We start from the raw sequence: 21883 nt of genomic DNA, 5'->3' as shown, positions 1-21883 counted from the left end.
TTATTCATGTTAAGATTTCTGTTATTGCAAGGCAGCTTACTATCCTTAAGAGCCTTTAGGCTTGTCAAAGTGGTTTGAAAATCCAAGTAGGCTTTATCGATTGCTTTATCAACCTGTCTGCATGGCACTGTCAAAGACTTCTAGTGAAGTAGTAAGGTCTGGATTCCCCCCATGATAGCAACTCTGGCTTGTTGAAGTATGTCATACCTCCTTATACACCCACTGCTTGCTCTCTAGTGCAATTTCCATCAATCTATCCAGTGATGCAGATTAGACTCATTAACTGGATGAAATGTACTGCAAAGGATTTCTGTCTGCATTGGTTACTACTAATTTCTTAATGGATGTAGCAAAAGATCTCCTCTTTGAGGTCATTCTGAGGGGTTAAGAGATGGAGCATACCACTTCTCACTGCACATCCTTTAGCCAGCAAAGTGATCTTGGATAAAGATAGTAGCAACCTTCTCCGATGTTTCATCTCACCTCCATAATATGTGAGGTTGTTGGGTCACAAGACTGAATAAGAAATTCGTGGTTCAATGGCAGTGTAAAGACTTGTCAACATACATTGAGACTGCATTCACAGTATCAGATAAAATATTTATTGACCAGTTAATACCTAGTTGGTATAAAAACCAGTTTGACCACTAGACTTTATGACGGAAACTTGACTCAGAATTCTGAGTTAATATTTGTAGTGTGTTCCACCTCTAGGAAGGGCAACTGCTGAAAAAAACCTGGCTTATGGAAAATCTGTAGAATCAGAGAGTATTCTGAGTTGGAAGGGACCCACAAGGATCATCGAGTCCAACTTCTAAGTGAATGGCCCATACAGGGATTGAACCCACAGCCTTGGCATTATTAGCACCATATACTCATTATTAAAAATGAGCAGCTATATTCAGTGAGAAAGCAGAGGTTTGTCGAAAGGAAGTTACTTAAGTGTGCTCTGGTGAACACTTGGCTTCTTAGCTGGTAGATGATAATAGACTGTAATTTCACCTCTTGACTTACTTGGTGCTATATCCCATGTATAGAAGACCCTTGAGACTACAAGTTGTCTGTGCAGATCCTCAGCGTGAAAGAAGATCCTGGGGATGCCCCCACACTTCAAAAGGAGCAGTCCTGTCAGGGAATAGGGATCCTACAGGACAGCGTGGGCATGGGAATGCTGCAGTGAACCTGACTGCCCTGAGAGCATCCTCCTGCTATGCTGGCACTGTATATCCATCTTTGCTTTTCAGGTGCGGACAAGCCCTAAAGATTTCTCCTGAGATGTTGCTGTACAGGAGCTCCACCTAGTGCTGACATTATTTCTTACTCTGATTCTCTATGGCAGCAGAATAAACGTACTGATACGGAGGCAGCCAATTTAGGAAGCTGAATTTGCAAGTGCTAGCCTGCTTTCCAGAATGCGAAGGGATCCTGCATAACATACGGAAAGTGAGCCAGAAAATAGTGTTTGAGGTTATTTTTGTGCTGGTACTACTGAGATGCAAAAGGGAATTCTTTGCTATATTTATGCCACTGGGAGTTGGTTGCTTGGTTGATGAATAGGCATATTAATAACATAGTAGATAAGTATAGTAGTACTCAGTGATACATTAAATCACCAGATACAGTGAAAGACCACCCTTAAAGCACAACGTATACAGGTTTAAAAATTCAGCTAAGGAGGGGGGAAGAAAGAAAAAACACCTAGATAATTCTTTGCCATTCAAAGTAATACATGCTGTCTGTATTGAGATATCACCAAACACGAAGGGTGTGTTGTACAAAGGATGAAAATAGAAATGAATGTTGAGTGAAAAGAGCACAAAAGATTTACTGAACAGGACTGCTAATGTTTATTGTTAGATTTGTTCCAGCAGGCTTGGATCCAACAGTGGTTTCTCAGTGATTTCTTTCAAGCACACAGTTAAACTATGATTCCCATTAGAGTTAAGCAGGGAGATAATTCTTTGGAGAAAGGAATGATTGCCTGGTCTAATGGACTCATGATTCCAAGGCATCTTAGCAAACGAAAACAAATAATTACAGGTATTAGATAAACAGCAATTGGCACATTTATTTCTATTTAAAGAGAACTGTTGATATCTGAGGTCACTTGTATTTTGAAAGCATTTAGAAACTGTTTGTAATTGCTAATGTGTAACAAATGAATGTGGGAAATATTTTCTCGATTTTAAATAGGTAGAAATGCTTCTAATGCCTTAAAAGTCAAAAGGAAATAGTGATCTCACCACTAATATGTGGAAGCATTCTACTAGAATTAGAGTCAGTAAAGGCAAGAATATTTGATTTTTGGGACCATTTATTCTATGCTTATCACATAAATATTTAATAGGCATATCCAAATACAGCCAATAGTGTTTTGGAAGCACATCCAATTCTCAGCTGCTTCTGTCAGTTATTGCGGCATCCATGCAGACCTCTGCAGTTCATATCATTTATATTAGCACTGAACTTATCAGGAGTTGTTATATTCACATTGTGGTTTTGCTATATCATAAAGTGATCTGTTGTGATTTGTTTATTCACTAAAGTGTAGATACTGAGCTGTAAATATCAGGCAAGTCAGGCTGGTTGGTTGTCCACCAAGACCAGTGGTCACTTTGGGTCTATTCATCTTAACTCTGAAATGTCTTCTAGGTTCATCAGGCTTTCTTTTTAACTCTGGAAACATTGAGTCTTCTGTCAAAATATGCTGGCAGCTCATAAAATATGAGCTCCTCTTTTTGGGAGGGAAAAGGAAAAAGTGGATAATATTCTGGGGGTTAGCAAGGAAGGAACAGTAACCACAGATGTCTGTCACTTCAGACCTGTTTACATCCCTTCTGAATATTTGTTTGTGCTTCTCATCTCAAAAAATGGAAAAATAAACCCACTCAAAAAACCCAATCGCCCCCAACAAAAACCAAAAAACCCTGGATAATAATATTTTTATGAAATCCCATATTCACAGTCTCTCATTTGTTTCTCTCTCAGATTTGCTGATTTGATGTTACCTTCTCAGTATCCCTAGCGGCTGTAGAAGTTGCTAGCTAACTTAACTGTGTTCTATTAATTTAACTGAATTTGTTTCATTCGGGGCTGCCTATCCCAGATTTTGCAGGCCAATCAACATTCTCGGTGCCACTTTTTGGCAATCCCCATATCATGCAAGACTCTCACTGGAGACTGTATATGACATAGGTTTTTCCCTATCTTCACCATAGCAATGAAACATATGTTATGATACTCAGAGCTAGAAAGCAAAATAGAATTATTTTTTTTTTTCAGAATTAAGAGTTTTGTTCTTTCTTCCTCCGTGATGCTGTGACTGAATAGTTTTTGATGCTTTACTGAAGTCGCACATGCTGTGAGAAAGTCAAGTCAACAAATCAGCTTTTGGAAGTTTCTGCTTTTATCATTATAATATTCTTATATACTCACCTGCAAGGCAGTCTCTGATGGCAGCAACTGCATCAGTGGTGATCACTGTATTTTTGTGGAAGAAATGCATTGACTTTAAGGGAAACAGAGCCCACTAGTTTTACTTATCAATATTAACATTAACATTAAATCTATACATAGCAAATGGAAGTTAAACTGATGATAGAATGGATTGCTCTATGTGCATCCACATAAAGTCTTTGATGATGTGGCAGTTGTTAGTAAGGTAGTTTGGCCCAGAGCTAACAAAATTTCTCCTGAAGATTAAGCAACCATTAGCAAAAGGTATTGTTGCTTTTTTTTACCTCTTTCTTCTTTCAAACCTCTCTTGTGAATACTAGGTCTTCCAATTTGTATTTCATGCACAGTCCCTGATGGACTGTGATAGATGGACACATAGGATATGTTTTCAGAAAGGCTTCTATAGAGATATATAAGGTATAAATATGTTGGAAAGGTCATGACTTACATTGCTTAAATCGTTTATGTTTCATTTACATGTGTGGAGTGTTTTATTTCCGTAGAGAACTAACAGAAATACTCTCATTTAAATTCAGGAACGTTATTTCCCTTGAAAACAGCCCTGAGTCACTGATTAAACTAGTTTTGTATAACTCAGTAACATATTTATGTAATATCATTCAGTAGCACAACTTGGAATTAAACTTAAAACCTTAAAATTGAGGTATTAAGAGCCTTCATTTGAAAAGGGTTGTTTCTTAGTGCTGTTTCTTAGTCTCTATTTACATTTAAGTCCTTAGACAAGCACAGTCAATGATGTCGTCAAGAAGAATCAGCAGAATACCTCAGTACAGGATTCCCAATATTCTCAACTTGGGGTGCACCTACATCTTATCTCCATCTCATACTGCTACAGAGCTTTTTAGTATATTATCCAGCTAATGGAAGAGCAGATTTAGCAGCTGAAAACTGAGGGTCTAGAAGGAAGGGAACATAGTTGTGTTAGGACACATAGTGTTCCTGAGAAACTTACCTATTGCTTGTGTTAGGTATTTACCAACACAGCATTTCTAAGTGGAGACCAGAGCATGCTTCTTCCATCCCTGCTAATGTCCTTACAGCACTGTGCACTTTCTTTCTTGCTGCCTCTCCGAGTTCACTGTTCATCACCACACAGTGGTCTGACTACACAAGCAAAGGTGAAACTTTTGGTGAGTCTCAACCTGCCAGCTGCTGGTTCACGCTCCTCTTCCACTTCCAGGTGCATGATGTTCTTCCCAGAATATTATGTTAAAGCTGCCTCACAGGAATAGGTGTTGCATGCACACACATATATGAGTGGAGTCCCATAAATGTATGAAACATCACCATTTTCTCTTCCTTCAGCAACACATTTAAGCAGTGCTGGCTGGACTTGCTTTTGGTTAACTTCTGCCACTGGCAGGCCCCCCTGGGCTTAGCACAGGGTCCTGTAGGTGCTATGTGGGAACCCCAGCATTTACTATCCCCTTGACTTCCCCTCTGCATTTTGTACTTGGTTGGCAGATGGTCTGATGCGCACTGGGGGATGCTCAGCTGGCACCATCCTGCCGTGGGTCTCAGCAGCAGAACAGCCAGGCACGCTCTGTTTCCCTGCCTTGCACCAGTGTCAGCTGCATTTTGCCCTGTCTCGGTCTCGGCAGCTGGGTTTGGGCTGGCCACAGGCTACAGTGGTACTGGGAGATGTATCGACTTGCTATGGAGTTACCAAGGTTGGTACAAATGATTCATGAAGCAAAAGGTGTGTAAACACCTGAACACAGCACAGAAGAAGAGTGAGAACAGCCTGTGCAGGTAATGAAGAATGGTGTTCCCAGCAGTAAAACCAAGCACATATTTTGACTCAGGCAGGCCTGAAGGACTGTGTTCTGATAAGAACAGAGCGTGACAACTCATCAGCGGAGGATCCTGCACGCTACTGACAGGAGCATGACATCAAAGGTACAGCACGGTACACCTGCCATTTCTTTCCCTGGTAGCTCACCATGAAAGACATGGGGCCTGTGCAGGTGAGTGCATTCCAGGCAAACGTGTTTTCCTGATGAAGAAATGCAAACAGGGAGCAGCAGTCTCACCTGAGACATACAAGGTTCATAAGGGCAGGATTCATAAGCAATGGATGATTTCATAATGACAGTGGACTCCTAAAGTGTATAAAAGCTCTATCCAAAACCCAGCTTTTTCACCAGAGAGCTAGCTGTAAGCAAGGGGTTTGACAAACTGATAGCTGGGGTCTGCTGTTCTCTCTGTTGCACAAGAGAGATCCTGTACAGACTTCTTCAGCACAGACCGTTGTACTTGTGGGTTTGTGGGTGTGAGAGTGTGAGTGAATGAAAGCTGTGAGAGAATGCCTGTGAGTGGGTAAAATCAACCTGCGTTGAGATTGGATGCGGTAAATCTATCTTGGGTTTTTGCAAGCCCTTGGATTTAGTTTTGCTCCATTAGTTCCTTGTTGAAGAAGGTGCTATTACATTCCTCCAAGTTCAGTCTTCCTAAGGTTACCTGTGGCTTCTTTTCATTGTCCCTGGTCCTTGATAACACAGGGCAGGGTATACATTACATCATACAACCACGATGCTCCAGAACTCTAACCATCACGTAGGATAATGACCTTCAGGAGATTTAAGAGGACAAATATACTTAAGTTAGTAATCAAAACATTGACCCAGTGTAGGCTGACTCTCTGTGATTCTCAGTTTTTCATAACCTACAGTCCATGGGCGAGCTGTGTCCCCTTTCCAATTACTACATCAGTGAGCAGCATAAACCAGCAAAAACTGATAAGAAAATGTAACACTTTTAGCTGGGACTCATGGGAACAAAGCATAACAATTTGCTGTGCCTTTCACAGCATACTCTGTGCTGTGCTGCCACGGAGAAATGTACAGATCCTTAAATAAAGTAAATAGTAGATAACGTCTCAGATGATAGTCCTATAAATAGATGCCTGTCCTGGTTTATGACTTGAAATTTAATTTCTTGCACTCCCTGCAACTAATTGCTGTGTAGAAAAGCCTCATGCCCCACTTCCAAGTTGTCTCAAAGTCATCTATACCCATGGTAAACTTTTGAATATCTATTCCTGTAATGAAATCTGCAGTGGATTTTTTGTCATCTTTCAGTGAGAACCTCATCTTTGTTCTGTATATGTATGAAATGTTGGGGGAGCAAATTACATTTCTCACTGTGATTGACTTCTGTGAAGTTATTTGGCTAGGCAGCTTGAGGCGCTAAATATTTGTTGGAATCAAATTCTGTTTAGATTTGCAATTCATGAACCTAATTTTATTGTAGTTTTAGAAAAAATTATTCATGTGAAATTAATATATACAGTCTACACAGTCATAAATGTTGCTGCACAATAAGAGTGAAATGTTGGCATAAAGCATTATGATTAACTTCAAAATTATAATTATTTTCTTCTTTTTATAACTTACATTAATTTTTTTAATTTGATTTCTGGTTATTAAAAGCATGGAGATTGCATTCAAGTCTTTTCCTCAGAGAGAATTCTAAAGTATTTAATTGGTTTTTTGTTTTAAAGCTAAGATTCTCACTGATTCCTCTGACTGCAATATATAGGGCATGAAATAGAATACCAGATAACTGAAGGATTTCTGGCAAAGGTCACAACAGTTAAATGCACATGTCATTAAGGAAACTCTTGAGAGGCAAAGCTAGGAGGCACAACAAAAAGTGAGAAGCTTTATTCTACTTCAGCCAAACCAAATTACAAGAAGGGCATGAGGGAGGATGAAGGAAACTACAAGCCTGTTAGTCTAAAATCAGTACCTGGAAAAATTATGGAGAGGATCATACTGGGTTCTATTGAAAAGCATATAAAGGACAAGGCAATCATCATTTTTTCACTGGCAGCCTATTCACTGTTACACACCTGATGTCTGTATTTTACTTCCAGCCAGTGTCAAACTAAAACATAAAACCTGGTTTTGCCTTTGTTGTGAAATTATTTTGTTTCAGTCCATCAAATTAGGCCGGTGTATCCATTATAATTGATCAAATGATAGTGGCATATTTCTAGGATTGAGCTATTAAACTAATAAAAGAGTGAGATTAAAAAAAAAAAAGCTATTTTTTGGTGGGGTTGTTTGTTTGTCTTAATTAAAAGGCTGAGGATATTCTTACCAATCAGGGATATTAGAGCTGATCTACCACAACACTGGAACAAGGTTATTGCTTGATGTGCATCCTGGTTTGGTTTTGAACACTCTTGGCTTCTGTGTTAAGGTGAAAGGCCCTCCATCAGTAAGGTTGGATGGAGCCGCAGTGTTGCAGTATAGAGGGTCAGGGCACATTTTGTGACTTTGTATATGCTGCACAAGGCCACACAAAGTAGACTGAGAGGGTTGCCACAGCCTCTGTTGTTCCCATTTCTTCCTCACCTGAGTAATAGATGTTTTCATTACAGCCAATTCAGCTGAATGTGTCTCACGGTTGGAAAAAGCTACTTGTTTAATTTTTATTTTGATTTAGGCTCTTAATTTCATCCCTTTTTGTCTTTCAAAGCACCTGTTCTATTCTTTGAAAGTAATTGTAATTTTTCTAAAAAGTTAGCTGGCCTTAGTAAATTAAACCACATGCAGAATGCTGAATTCTTTTATTATTTCTTATGAAATATCCCTTCAGTGTGTTCTTCATTTTCCCTTTTTGTCTTGAAAGTATTAGAAGTCAATTCACAGTGGTATTAATTTTAGTGCTATTAAAAAGTTCAGGCCTTGAAGTCTTACTGTGCCAAAAAGAAAAATATTGGATTTTTTTCTGAACTTTTGTGCTCTGGGATTCCATGTATCACAGTTCCTGTCCTCCAGAGAAAAGTACAGTTTGTGTCATGTCAGTGGAACTCAATAATAAAAGGTGAATGAAGATGAATTGGCTCCTGCCAACATGTGCAATCAAGAATCTCTAATTTTCTTCCGTTTAGAGAAGAAAAATTATTTTCTATAATTTAAAGGCAGCTTTTGTGGTTTTGTCTGAGTGCTAATATTTGATTTATTCTTCACTGACATCACCAGGATCCTAATTCAATATCTGAGCATTAATTCTATGCCAGTCTAAGACAGGTCTTTTCTACATCCCAAAGCAATTAATCCTGCATTCATGGTCAGTTGTCCTCAGACCTGCTCCATAAAGCCATCCATCATAAATACCAGCATGAGAAAAGCCCAGCATCTTCCTTGTATTAGGCAATAGGTGAAAATAAGAGGAAGTGTAAATGAATGCCATAAATCATGACAATACGCACCAGGAGAAGCTACTGGGCAGTAGCTCAGCCACAGGGATGAGCAGACAGGGCTGTCAGCCAGACTTGACCAGAGAGCCCAGTGGTGAAAGCAGCCATCCAGGAAGCAGGGCCCTGAGCTAGGGAAGTTTTCACTGTTGCTTCAAATATGTAAAAACCCTATCTGGGTTTTCTAGGTAACACCCCATATGCAGGAATGTAGGGTATTCTCAACAAAAGTTCATCTCATCAAAGTAGGGAAAATGAGGCCTCAATTGCCATCAGAGGTGCAGCAAGAACAATAGATCCTTTCTGTAGAGCACTCAGCTGGGAGGAGAGAGATTTCTTGTTCCCAGAGTTTTCTGTTAGTCCATGATTGTCTAATCTAAAATAGAGAAACAGATCTATATCATCTTACTGAGGCCTAAGTTTCAAATATAAAATCTGGATTTTTGCCTTAGGTACCTACATGAGATAAATGTTTTTGATAGTGAGAAGCTTTTTGGTCAAGCAGATAAAGCACGGAAAAGAGGCATTGCTAAGAAAGTAAAGATAAATAAGTGTGGGCTGAAAGCAAGAAGAGAGCAGTAGATTCTTTGTTCTTGAGTCCAAGGGCTTTCAAGAGCAGTGTTTTGTAGGAAATAAGATTAGATGAGGGACGATCAGAATATCTCCGCTGCCTCTAAAATAGCCTAGCCTTAAAACAGGTCAGTTTGTCAGTTGGATTTAGTGGGGCTGTTACAGCTGTAAATGCATCTACTTTTTGGGATTGACTTCCAAGTATTATACAGAAAATAATTTAGTAGAGTCTTGTAACAAGAAAGATGTTTTCTTCTTCAAAAGTTGCCTTTTTCTTCACACCCTTTTGCCTTCTCTTCCCCTGAGAAATAAAGCATCCTATTGCAGCAAGCAGTGCTTCCATTCCCCTTGGGTCCTTTGCCATACCCAGCTCTGCACAAAGTAACTGCAAATTGTTGTCAGCATGACAGAAATAGCTGTGCCTGCATCCAGCTAAGTCTGAAATGAGTCCTTGAATTGTAAGGAAAAGAGGAGCAGAATGCTGTGCCTTGGGGAGAATATCCCACTGTGCCCTGTGTGGGTATATGTGGGGGATGTTTTGCCCAGGTAGAGTAGTGCTATTCCCAGAGGAATCTCTGACTCACCTCTATTCTATGCCTTGGAAGGAGCTACAGGGGAAGCTGACAGTTAAATGGGGAAAATGGATTACAGCTGTGGATTCCCCTGAAGATGACGTTTTCTGTTAATGGATTTGCTGGGAGTAGGTACCGCTCAAAATTTTGGCAGGCTACATATCTCAATGCTACTGTATAGTTCGTGGTTACTAATAGCAGAGATCAAGAAAATAGTGCTGGAAGGAACTGGGCTGACATAGATCTACTCAGGTTTTTCATCTTACAGGACCAAAAGAAGGGGGCTGGAAACCATTGTAAAAGGTGGTTTTAAATGTCTTCAAACAAGTTCCTTCTCTCATAAATCCTGGAAGTGGTATGCAGTGTTGTGTCTCCAAGAACTGTAAGGAAGTTGCAAGGAGAACAAAAACACAGCAAATAGCAAAAGCCATTCAATTGAGTCATGACTAAGAACCTGCCATGGAAAATCATAAAGCTTTGTAGAGGGGTTGGGATCTTGAACCTTGAAAAAGAGAATGGAAATGTCCTACAGACCTGATTTGTAAGTCTTCTTCTGGAAGACTGATATATGACACCTAGGGCTCAATATTAATCTAAGTCACTGTTTAGATTGATTATATTAGATGTGATATAATTGTAAATAAAGTTGCAACCTGCCATATCACAGTCATGATGTGGTTGTCTGATATTTCCAAATGAGTGAACTTAACTGAAGGTACAGCTAGCTAATGGGGCAGAGCAAAAGAAGCAAAAGCTTCTTTCATTATGGGGCTCCCAGTCTCGAATATACAGCTATTTTTGCATGTATAAAAGTCAATGCAATGTTTAAAAATGCTCATGGATGTTGAAACTGGAATAGTTCTTATCAAGAGAATCTTTCACCATTTTATTAGCTCAGGCAGAAAATATATTTACCCTGGGTAATACTATAATAGATAAAGTTGAAAACCTGACTGAAAGATGAATATGTCTCAAGTGTAAAAATCTTCCAATATAAGATAAATCTGAGTTAAACAAAATTTGACACAATGGACAGAGCAACCAGATCTGGTGAGGATTAAGGCAAAGAGCATAGTTTTCACTGTTGCTTCAAATATGTAAAAACCGAAAGACCATCTCATTTCTTGGGATTTGGAATGGATACCATGCAAAATAATGAAAGTAAGCGTTTATATTGCTTGGTTCATTGCAGGAATCGTGTCCCTGATCTCCCTGGCCGTCCTGTCCTACGAGCGCTACAGCACTCTCACCCTGTGCAACAAGCGCAGTGATGACTACCGGAAGGCATTGATGGCAGTTGGAGGTTCATGGATTTATTCCCTGATCTGGACTGTGCCACCTCTGATCGGTTGGAGCAGTTATGGGGTAGAAGGTGCGGGTACAAGCTGTTCAGTACGCTGGTCCTCAGAGTCAGCTGAGTCCACATCCTATATCATCTGTCTCTTCATATTCTGCTTGGTCGTCCCTGTGATGGTCATGATGTACTGCTACGGTCGCCTCCTTTATGCAGTTAAACAGGTAAGCAATTCTGTGCTATCTATAGTGCAGACTGCTCTGAGGCATCTGTTGCATTTCTCTTTTATCAAATTTGGACGTACTGATGATAGAGAGCAAATCAGCAAACCAAAATGAAATTGAAAAGACCACAGCAAGCCTCAAGGAAGGGGTGTGAGGTCTTAAATCCTTTTAATTCTCCTGAAGCTTCTGCCAAAACAACCAGATAAGATCCATATAGATACTGATTTTGTGATTGGTGATACTGTGTGCTATGAAAACCAGCATATCAGAGTGAAGGTTGCATTTGTAATGAAGCAAATGCATATGTTTACCTGTTTATAAATAAGACATCCATACAAATATTTCTTCCTGGTTTTGGATTATGACAGTTTAATAATTTCTGCTTCCTAATCTGTGGAATCTCAACTCTACAGTAATGCAGTTCTGCTGTGGTTTATGGAGTTAGCCGTAGATCAAAATAAAGGATTAGCTTCTCCTTGTAATTCTAGACCACATTTCAAAGCTTCCTTGTAACTACAACCACCTGCTAGTCCTCCTCCTACTACAGTGGTGGTTCTCGCAGTGGCTTAAGGTGCAATGCAGATATTCCAAAATGAATGTTCTGGAAGACCCTGCCAGGGGTGTGGTATTATGAAGCGTGAATACTCTTGGTCCAGTAATGAAATGGTTTAATGACGAATGATGAGAGAGGAATGAATGTATAGGTGTTCTCTAAAAAGCAATTCTCTAAAATGTTCAGATGAATTAACTGAAAGTGTTAAATGGGGAAAAAAAAGGCAGCAAATCTCTGAATAGATGTTCTTGTACAGAATTAAATTGAATGTAGTTTGCTTTTGATTAGTCATACGGAATTAAGGTTGCTTGTTTTATGTGATTTGTCAAAATTTTGAGAACACTTAAAGCCCAAATGGGAAATCTTTTCCTGGTTGAGTCCTGAGTGGGCCAGTAAAATCCCTTTGATAAGAATCGTACATTAGTATTCCTCTTAATGCTGTGCAACATTAAGATGGAAAAAATCTCCTTTGACTGTAAATCATTAAAGTAAAGTTGCAGTTCATATCTGATTCCTGGGCAGCAATTTCCTTTCCCATCACCTTAAAGAAAGGGGCAGGATCTTGGAACATGTGATACTAATAATATGGAGAAGATACACCTTAAAATTTTGTCTCTTCTTTCCTTCAGCCCTCACTGCCCTTCCTGACAAAAAGAATCACCCACAACATACAAATACTTATATGGATGAAGCTTCTGTAGCATGTACTTTAGCTTCTAGTGCTGAGGCTGAGGCTGAGAATAACTTTTGTTATTCTAGTCACTTTTTAAAAATTTAAATTCAGTTGTATTAAAAGTAGTCATAATCTCACTGATCTGCTGTGAAAAACATGCTGAGGGAACAAAGTATCACAGAAGCCGTATATGCACTCTGTAGCCATTTTTTATTTAGACATGAAGACTGGGTAGACTGGGTGGAAGATTAGATCGATTGATTAATCAATAATTTCGAAAGGAAGCAAAAACCATGAGAGAAGGAATAGCATCTTCCACAATCCTCTCACCTCCATCCTCCTTGTGCCTTCCAGAATGACCAGTGAGCCTCTAGGGTGATGAGGTTAGAGGATCCTGAGAAATTTTGTAAATGGTGGAAGTGAAAGAGAATCAAACCTAATCTTGTATAACCTGTTGGAGAGACAGGCCTTAGGGAACTAACACTTGTTAAATGCAAAGGAATTCCAGTGAGGATTAAATCATATCTCCTCTTTAAAGTTGTTATGACTAAGGGTCATAACAGCTGCCCAAGCATTTGAGAAGTCTTGAATAGCTAAACCCTAAATTTTTACAGAAAACATCTTATGTTTTCCTGGTGTTTGTAAAAGATTTCCTGGATGAGTTATATTTCACCAAAAGGAATCTCAATCAGAAAACTCATCAGTCCTAAGCTTTCTATGATGTACCAGAAACTGTTTCCAGTACCATAATCCTGAAATCTTGCATTTCATAAATTTCTTGTGACACACATAGAAATTTCCAAAGAGCGTATCGTGACAAATCACTGAAATACAGCCTTTCCCCCCCTTGGTCTGAGGTCCTCTAACTGTTCTGTAATAAATGGAATAGTTCATGAAATGCTTAAGTATGTCATGTTTCAAATTAGAGAAAAAGATGAGCAATATGCAAATGAAAATATAGGAATTCTTACATAAAAGTACAAAGAGTAGGTAGAATAACAAAAAAAAAGGTTAAGAGAGGTTACAGCTTTCATTATAATGCTGTAACTTTCTGGAGTGGGCAAAAAAATTAATTATCTAGCTATTTTCTGGCCTCGTAGATTTAAGTCCTTCTGTGACTCTTTGTGTTATGTATTAGAAGTAATATGGGAACATTGCAAACATAAAAAGTGCATTATCCCAACTTCAACCTCTTGGTAATTTTACTAAATATGCATTTCATAATTTTGCCAGATCTATAGAAGTTTTTATATAGAGCATTGTAGCATTAACGGTGTTGCACCCTAAAATCAAGAGCGCGGGATTTACGCCATTATTAATGGTACAATGCAAATTAATTGAGATGAAGAAATGTCTTAATAGATTTGTGATAGTTAATGCAAGAATTGGCACAGTGCCTGCATTTCCTCTTTTGAGCAACACTGATTATAGGTCTGCTTTTCTCTTTTTTTTCTCTATATTTAGTCAGGTGCTGTAGCGTTCTGTTACTTGAGGCATTAATGGATCCCACAAAGTCATCTGCAGTCTTTGTAGTGGTAAAAAGCTCAAAGATTTCAGTAATACAGGTTATATGAAAGATCATCTTTTCAAGGAATTACAAGTCAGTAGCATCCTTGTGTGAATAATGTTAACAGCAAATGCCATTAAACAGTATTACAGTACAACTGCATTATTATCTCAGAGCTCTTGCCATTTATCAAGCTCAGAGATCCTTAGGAATTACTCACATTATTTTCTTTAAAGGTATGGGTTTTTTTCCCCAGGATGGCTTTATCTGGACGGTTGAGTTTGATCAAATGGGCAAAGTTTTCTCCCTCACAAAATATTATTCACATGTATTTTATTCTTGCACATTCTACAGCACAAGGAAAGGAAACTGTGGATGTTTTATTTTTCCTTATGCAATTCCATTACTTTTTCCCAGTTTTTGGCTTACGATGCTTCTCTGTGACTATCATTGCATTCCCTCTGGAAAAATGTTCTTTGTGGAGCCAGTGTCAGTTGTTTACACTTTGAGAAGTGGGCTCCCAAATGTGGAATTACAGAGATTAGCATTGTGATCACTGTGTAGCACAAAAGACACAATGTGATTAAAATCCTCCGCTGAGGGGCCCAGAGAACTCATGTCAACCAGTCTAATGAAAATCAGTAAAACTTTTAAAATCAAGAGATCTCTTTGGTCTGCACTGTCTCCCACTTACATGCAGAAATCCTGCCCAAGGACAAGAAGAGTCCCAGAAGATTGTTTCAGGAAGTTTTCAGCTTGGTTTTATGGAGATTCTCATATCATTGAAAGCTTTCATTGAAACTCTCTTTCATTGAAAGCTGTGCCTGAACAAAATTCAGCAGCTCTTTATGGAATGTAGCTAGTACATGGAAAACAATAGAAAGAACTGTACGCAGAGCACAAAGACTTAAACATATAGTGTAATACCCGTCTGACTGTGCAGTTTTTGCCCAGTACAACAGACTGTGTGTTAAAGTGGGCAAAGGGCCAGTGGTCACACTGTCTCATGGGGTTCTGGAGTAGATGGACTTGATACATGAATTGATATTCCTAAAGTGTTTGTGGGGTTTTTTGGGTGGTTTCTTTTTCTTTTTTTTTTTTTTTTTTTTTTGTCAGGGATTTTTTTTTAAACTTGAGAATAGTGAGGAAAAAGTAGTGATGAAAAAATTTTATTATGTCCTTTCACGTCGTTACTCCCCCTGTACTTCGACTTCGTCTTTGACAAAAAAAAGGCAAGAAAAAATATTCAGGGAAAATTTTAAGACTAGCCCATATGAGGCAGAAGTTAGCCTTACCAGTATGTCTTGTCCTCTAACCTGTGGTTCACATACTAATGTTTAATTGCTCATAAACTGCTATTTTTGGCTAGTGACCAAAATGTGAGTCCAGGTAGTGGAATTAGCCAAATATTTCCCTTTACAGCAACTTTTGTTGTTTCTTTTGAAAAGTGCTGCATGATTTCTGACTTCTAGATTTCACAAGAGAACCAAATCACCTTTTTTTTTATCCCATCCCCTGACCTTTATGAGTCTTGTGAACTTGTAGGGGAAGGGGACAGTCAAGGTTATGCAGTAAAGAGCTGTCTGGTCCTCTTTCTTACTCCTCTTCCAAACTTCAACTTCAAAGTACCAAATTTAGTGGAGGAAAAGTGATTCTGTCTCTTATTTAAGAAGTAATGCCCCAGAGTGAAATTATGACTCGATTATAAACCCAAGAAAACTAATTTTTAGTTCTGAACTATGAGATTTTGACTCTATGTTATTTTTTAAAGATCTGGATATAAACAACAGTGTTGGTTTTGAAATCTTCAGTGCCCACAAAAGAAGTCTTAGAGAAAAAGGAAAGAAAAGGTGTAAATTTTTATGACTTCTGATTCCTTCATCCTTTTTTTATGTCTGTTCTATTTGGAAAATTAAGAAGTATCTGTAAAAACAATTATGGCATCATTGTTCATTAAAGTAGTCAGGGAAGGACAATAAAGTAGAAGTATTGCTCCTGTGAATGTTTCCAGTTTTCCATCTCATTTGGAAGTGACTGTTTGGAGAAAGACAGCAGATTAGGGCAGAACGCTCCATGATTTAAACTGAAATCTTTTTCACCTACTACAAAAAGTAGGATGGAAGTGTAATTATTATTCCATCATTCCTTGATATGCTTCATATGCTATTTAAAGAGAAACTCAATTTTCCAAAACTTTATCTTTGATGGCACTGAAATTAGGATTTATGTTGAGAAAAGTGATAAAGCAATTATACACCATTAAATCTTAGCTTCTTAAAACCATAAATAAAACCAAGTTTGTAGTCATGGGCCTTCTTTTAGGAGTAAAGTTCAAAATCTTTCTAGTTATTTAATTAAACAAATAAGTCCTAAGAAATGTGATGCAGGTGAAGATGATCCTAGTCCTAGTTGTATGGCTCCTGTACATCATCCCTTTCAAATGTGATTAAGTACATTTGGGATTCAACTGAATTTCAAGTATGTTTACCCTAACTGCATCTAAGCTCAAACAAGGAGCTATACTCATTAGACAACCATATCTTGTTATTTTTCACCATATGTTTGCAAATTTTACTTCTTCCCTTCGGATCTTCATGTATACTTTCTCTCTTTAGCTTCTGGTGGTATAGAGGAAGAATAGTTTTGCCTTTCATTTTTAAACCTTGCCATAAATATATAATAATGACATCTCATTCAAAGTAAAAAGAGATTCAGTTTGCAAATTAATTAATAAATGTTTTCTGTCACTTCATCATGAAGATATGGGAACTTAATTAAAATAGAAATCTCATGTTAGGTTGAGAGAATTGGAATAAATTTAGCAAAATGTAATGAAAGAGTTCTACTGGATTATCAAATGCTATAAAGAAATATAACCTAAAGCTATCATCTAAAAAAATAATAAAAATAAATATTTTCAAATTTTCTGTACAGCCTTCAACAGGCACATAGCAGTCAATAGTCAACATCTCCTTATTGGTCAGTTTGACCTTTGCCAAATTCTTTGTGTACAAGCCACTACACAGCTAGAACACAAAGCTGGCAACAGGCCATTTTTTGGATTCTGTGATAACAGGAACATTCTGTGATAACAAATACTCAGGCTGTACCCTTTTATTGTTTGATTCTTTTTGCTATAAGAATGAGCTTTAAATTATGAGAGCAATTTACATTCCTGTATAATACTGTATTTTTTCTGAATTTCTAGATCATTTCTCCAGTAGAAAATCTGACTTCTTTTTGTTGTTTCAAAGTAGAAGAACACTGAAATACGTTAGGCTGCTTTTGGTATTTATTAGTTACCAGTTCTTTGAAGATCTGCTTATTTCCAAATCTTCTTGGCTTCTAATATGATCAAATTTATCAGAATTCTGTTGGTGAGGTGATATCTGGAACAGCTATTTTGAAAATTATTAATAAAAAAGCCATGGAATACCTGGACAAAAAAAAGACAAGAAATCATATTTCACTATTTCTCAATAAGTTAATAATTCTGTTGAATATGTAATTTATGTAGGATCAGATTGCAATCTGTAGATGATATTACATAAATAAATAATCTTAGTATATCAACTCTTTTTGTTTAAAAATTTGCTGATAATTTTTGTAACCACTCTCAATTTTCACATCCCATGTCCCATTGCTTCCTTTCCCACCTTTGCTCTGACACCATTCTGTTCATAGATAGATCTCCTCCTTCCTTTTTTCAGTGACTTCCATAATTTTTTCCTTTGATTGTTTGAAAATTATGTGAACATACACAGATTTTCCAGTGCTTTGTAAAGCTGAAACTACTATTGCTACTGTACAGAAGGAAAGCACGTGGTATTGAGGAGTTAACTGTGAGAATTCAAGGCATTTTAAGTACCTATCTACCTCGAATTTTTTTCTCTATGTTTTCTCTGTAATCAGAGAAAGAAAATCACATCCAAGGAGGTTATTCTCAAAACTAGAAACTTTTGCAAGCTGCTGACATGAGTCCCACTAAAAGAAGCAAATTGTTTTATAATAAAACAAGGAAGCGCTTTGACCTTGAGAAGAGGATACAATGTATCAATAATTTATTTTTTCTAAAGATAGTACCTATTTTAAATTATTTTCAAAACAATGGTATGATAGTTACATCATTATACCATTATGCCATTGTTATTTAATGCCAGGTCATAATATGCAGTACAAACATAGCATAACTTTGCTAAAAAAATCTGTAACATTTTGACACTGACTTTTGGCATTCATACTTCTATAAACATCAATTTTCAGATGCCAGCATTTCATGTTTCAGACAGTTCTATCCTTATATTTCTGTTCAAAGATATTACAGTGAAGCAAGTGCTTATTATTCCTGTTGACTGACTTCTTTTTTTTCTTCATTTTATTTTAATGGGAAGCCTGCTTGAATAAAAAGCTGCTTTCATTAGCTAGGAGGAAGATTTACTAGTGTGCTTAATTTTTAAAGAGCCAACATATTCTTGTACTCTTTCATAATGATTAGGGTTTGCCCAGGAGGTTAAATGATTTTTATGTAGCTATCATGACGACACTACAAATATAGCATTGACTTTTGGGGTTCACTGTTCAACTGTAAGAAGATTTCAGTTTTGTGCACTATATGTATACCAGTTTTTATTAAAGGTGTCTGTCCCAAGGGAATAAAATTCAATATTTTCTGTAACACTGGAGAAAAATGTCAAATCCTGAGAAATAAAGGAGATAGCTAACATTTTCTTTATTTTGTGTATAGCTTCAAGGTTTGTAAGTTCACCGTCTCAGCTTTTAAGAGTGTAAAGGTGTGGTGAGTCAATCCATTGTAAATACCATTCAAAGTGTCCAGAGACTTCAGCTGCTGTGCTTGTATAGGCACATGTCTAACTCAGGAGTGACAGTTATGTTCACAGTATTTCTGATTAAAAAGTGTCGACCGACTGTTGAAGCACATGTCATCAAATTAGTGTTCATTTTTTGAGGTCTGATCATGCTGGAAGGGAAACAGGCATGAGAAAACATTATGATCTTGTTTCCCCTGTGCTTTCAGAAGTGTAAATCTTTACTTAATTGTGTTTGGGGAGAAACAGTTATGCGACTTTGGTGTAAATCGAACACTGTACAAATTCATTGTAAATCAAGTTAATGGCTGGTCAGAAAACAGGAATTCATTGAGTTTGCCACTTTTCGTTCTTTATATAAACTAGGGAGGAAATAAGCCTGTCATAGTGTTTAATAACAATCTAATAAAAATTTAGGATCTTATGCATTAATCTCTGGGTGCTTTATGTCCTTAAAAAATAGACTGTAGTTTCATGAGTCTTTCAGTTTACAGCAAATGGTGTACATCAATACTAAGCACTCAGGGTACTTTCCTAACTCAGGGTATGAGTTAGGAAAGGTTTTTCCTGACAGGAAAGATTTTTTTGTTTGCTCACCAGTTATAAAACTGGAAAGGTTAAATGTACAGAAGTGTGTTTTGCAGTGTAAAGAATGTGGTTTTGTGTACTTATATTTTAGCATGGAGAACTGAGCCACACTCACTCTCCTGTAGTTTAACTCCACTTCAGAGACCAACCTGTGACCTCAGGCAAAATCCCTGCTGGAAGGCTTGGAGCAAAATTAATTGTCCTACATGTAGCAGCACCATGGCATTGTCCCCTGGAGAAACACTTCTGAGGGTATATCTGCAAAGGGACGCTGCTGTGCAGCAAAAAAAATAACAAATGTGCAATGCCCAGGGGCTTCCTTCCCTGGTACCACCATACATTTGATGTCACATTAACCGTACCATTGCGTGAGAGTCCACAGGCCAGTCCCCAGCCAATGTTATCCGGGTGGGAGGTTAAAGCAGAGGGTGGGAAGCCAAAGCAGACAGCCTTGGTTCACTGCACGTAAAACAAATACTTCTGTCACAATTGTAAGGATCACAGAATGGTTTGGTTTGTAAAAGACATTAAAGACCATCTAGTTCCAGCCCCTCTGCCGTGGACAGGGACACCTTCCACTAGACCAGATTACTCAAAGCCCCATCCAAGAAGGCCTTGAACACTTCCAGGAATGGGGCATCCACAACTTCTCTGGGCAAACTGTTCCAGTGCCTGATGACCCTCACAGTAAAGAATGTCTTACTAATGTCCAATCTAAACCTGCCTTCTTTCAGTTTGAAGTCATTCCCCTTGTCCTATCACTACATGCCCTTGTAAAAAGTCCCTCTCCAGCTTTCCTGTAGGTCACCTTTAGTTACTGGGAGGTGCTATGAGGTCTCCCATGAGCCAAAATGTAATTCTGCTTTTCCTGGTGGTGCGGAGTTAACAAGGATGTTTGTTTTTACTTTGTCAATCCTTGTTCCATCGTATCATTAATCCTGTGTGACTTAAAACTCCAAGGTTGGGCACAAACATTTGTAATATCTATTGCTATTCATTGGTTCCATGATTTAGCCCCACTTCCATTGCTGAAAATTCTGAAAGCTCAAGATACGGTGCCTGAGGCAGCATAGTTTGGCAGTAACAGAAGGAAATAATTTTACTTGAGAAGTTGTCATGTAGTGAAGAACAATGGCATGACAAATCCATATGCTGCAGAGATATGAAATGGATGCAAATGATTATGTGCTTATGGAATGAAAATCAAAAGCATATAAAAGAAAAAAGGTAAATATGTAAAATCTAGAACAAACATTGTTTCAAAATTTCTAATCCAGTATTTCATCAGTTTGTAATCCTACTGACTAGGTAGATTTTTTTTTTACTATCTCAGTTGAATCTTGCACATCTGCATGAGAAGCTCTGTATAAACACGAATTGAAGGTTTGTGGCCACAGCTGTCACGCTTATATTATCTTAATAACAGAAATGTATTAAGCAATGTAAATTCATGAGATTGATCATACTTTTTTACCACAAATAAAATAAGTTAAAATTTGGATTCTCTGGTTACTTGGCGTTAAAGCTGTTTCATCCAAAAACAAAAGGTGAAACCCCCCAGTTTATTGGTCTTACAACTCCAGTGTTTTTTGATGTTTTTCAATTTTCAATGTTTTGAGCTTACCTGGACTAAGGATAAGGTGGTCTAACCTGCTTGTAGTAGAAATTAATTTGGTCATGATTACTCATATTGTAATATTTTTATAATTCTTAGATTTTTATCATTTATTATAGGTATCAAATGTATTATTACATTTATTATTAATAATAACTTTTAATGGTGAATATTATACCCTGCTAGACATTAGACTGAAATGTCATGTATGCTTCCTTAATGAAACCTGCATTTATTTTCTGTGGAGGCAAACCTAGGTGTAATATGAATCTATCAGATTAAATACAACATTTTGGAAGTGATGCAAGGTTATGTTGAAACTTAACATTTATGTGAAGTGGGCAGGTCACTGTTTCAAAGCATACAAAATCTAGAAGCAGAACAAATATTTTTTTTATTTGTGTGAAGTCTGCATGCTCTTGGCATGCATGAAGATAACTGCATATGCAATGTTGACATGTTCCTACACGGTCAGGAATGTTCCTTGGTCTTGAGGCAAATGGTACAATCTGCTGATGTCCATACTACACAGTGTTTGGCCTTGAGTATTCTCTAGGTGTTACATGACCCTATGGCCCTCAAACATAGTAGTTCATATTTTCTTTATTTACCCAAATTAAAGTGTCTAAAATGAGATGAGAGTTGACTTCGAACTCAATAGAGTTGTGAGCTCTTCTAGTGTGGAGCCAAAAGTTGATACACTGCACCCTGATCTATACAGCAGAGGTGTGGGTGAGTGCAGGCCTGTGACACAAGTTGGAGGACTATGTAGAAAGGG

At 37.8% G+C, this 21883-nt stretch overlaps 1 protein-coding gene across 1 annotated transcript in view; it reads left to right on the top strand.

Annotated features, from left to right (window-relative positions):
• Positions 1-21883, top strand: part of LOC113946044 (pinopsin-like) — a 74480-nt gene that overhangs the window by 13769 nt on the left and 38828 nt on the right. Inside the window, exon 2 of the mRNA XM_027640894.1 lies at positions 11018-11343. Coding sequence (XP_027496695.1) covers positions 11018-11343 — 326 coding nt within the window. The remainder of the gene's footprint in view (positions 1-11017; positions 11344-21883) is intronic.

The sequence above is a fragment of the Corapipo altera genome, unplaced genomic scaffold (assembly GCF_003945725.1).
Source record: "Corapipo altera isolate COAL_440 unplaced genomic scaffold, ASM394572v1 0, whole genome shotgun sequence".
Taxonomy (NCBI): Eukaryota; Metazoa; Chordata; class Aves; order Passeriformes; family Pipridae; genus Corapipo; species Corapipo altera.
Note: the sequence above shows the minus strand (reverse complement) of the source record. Positions and strands in the feature narration are given on the sequence as shown.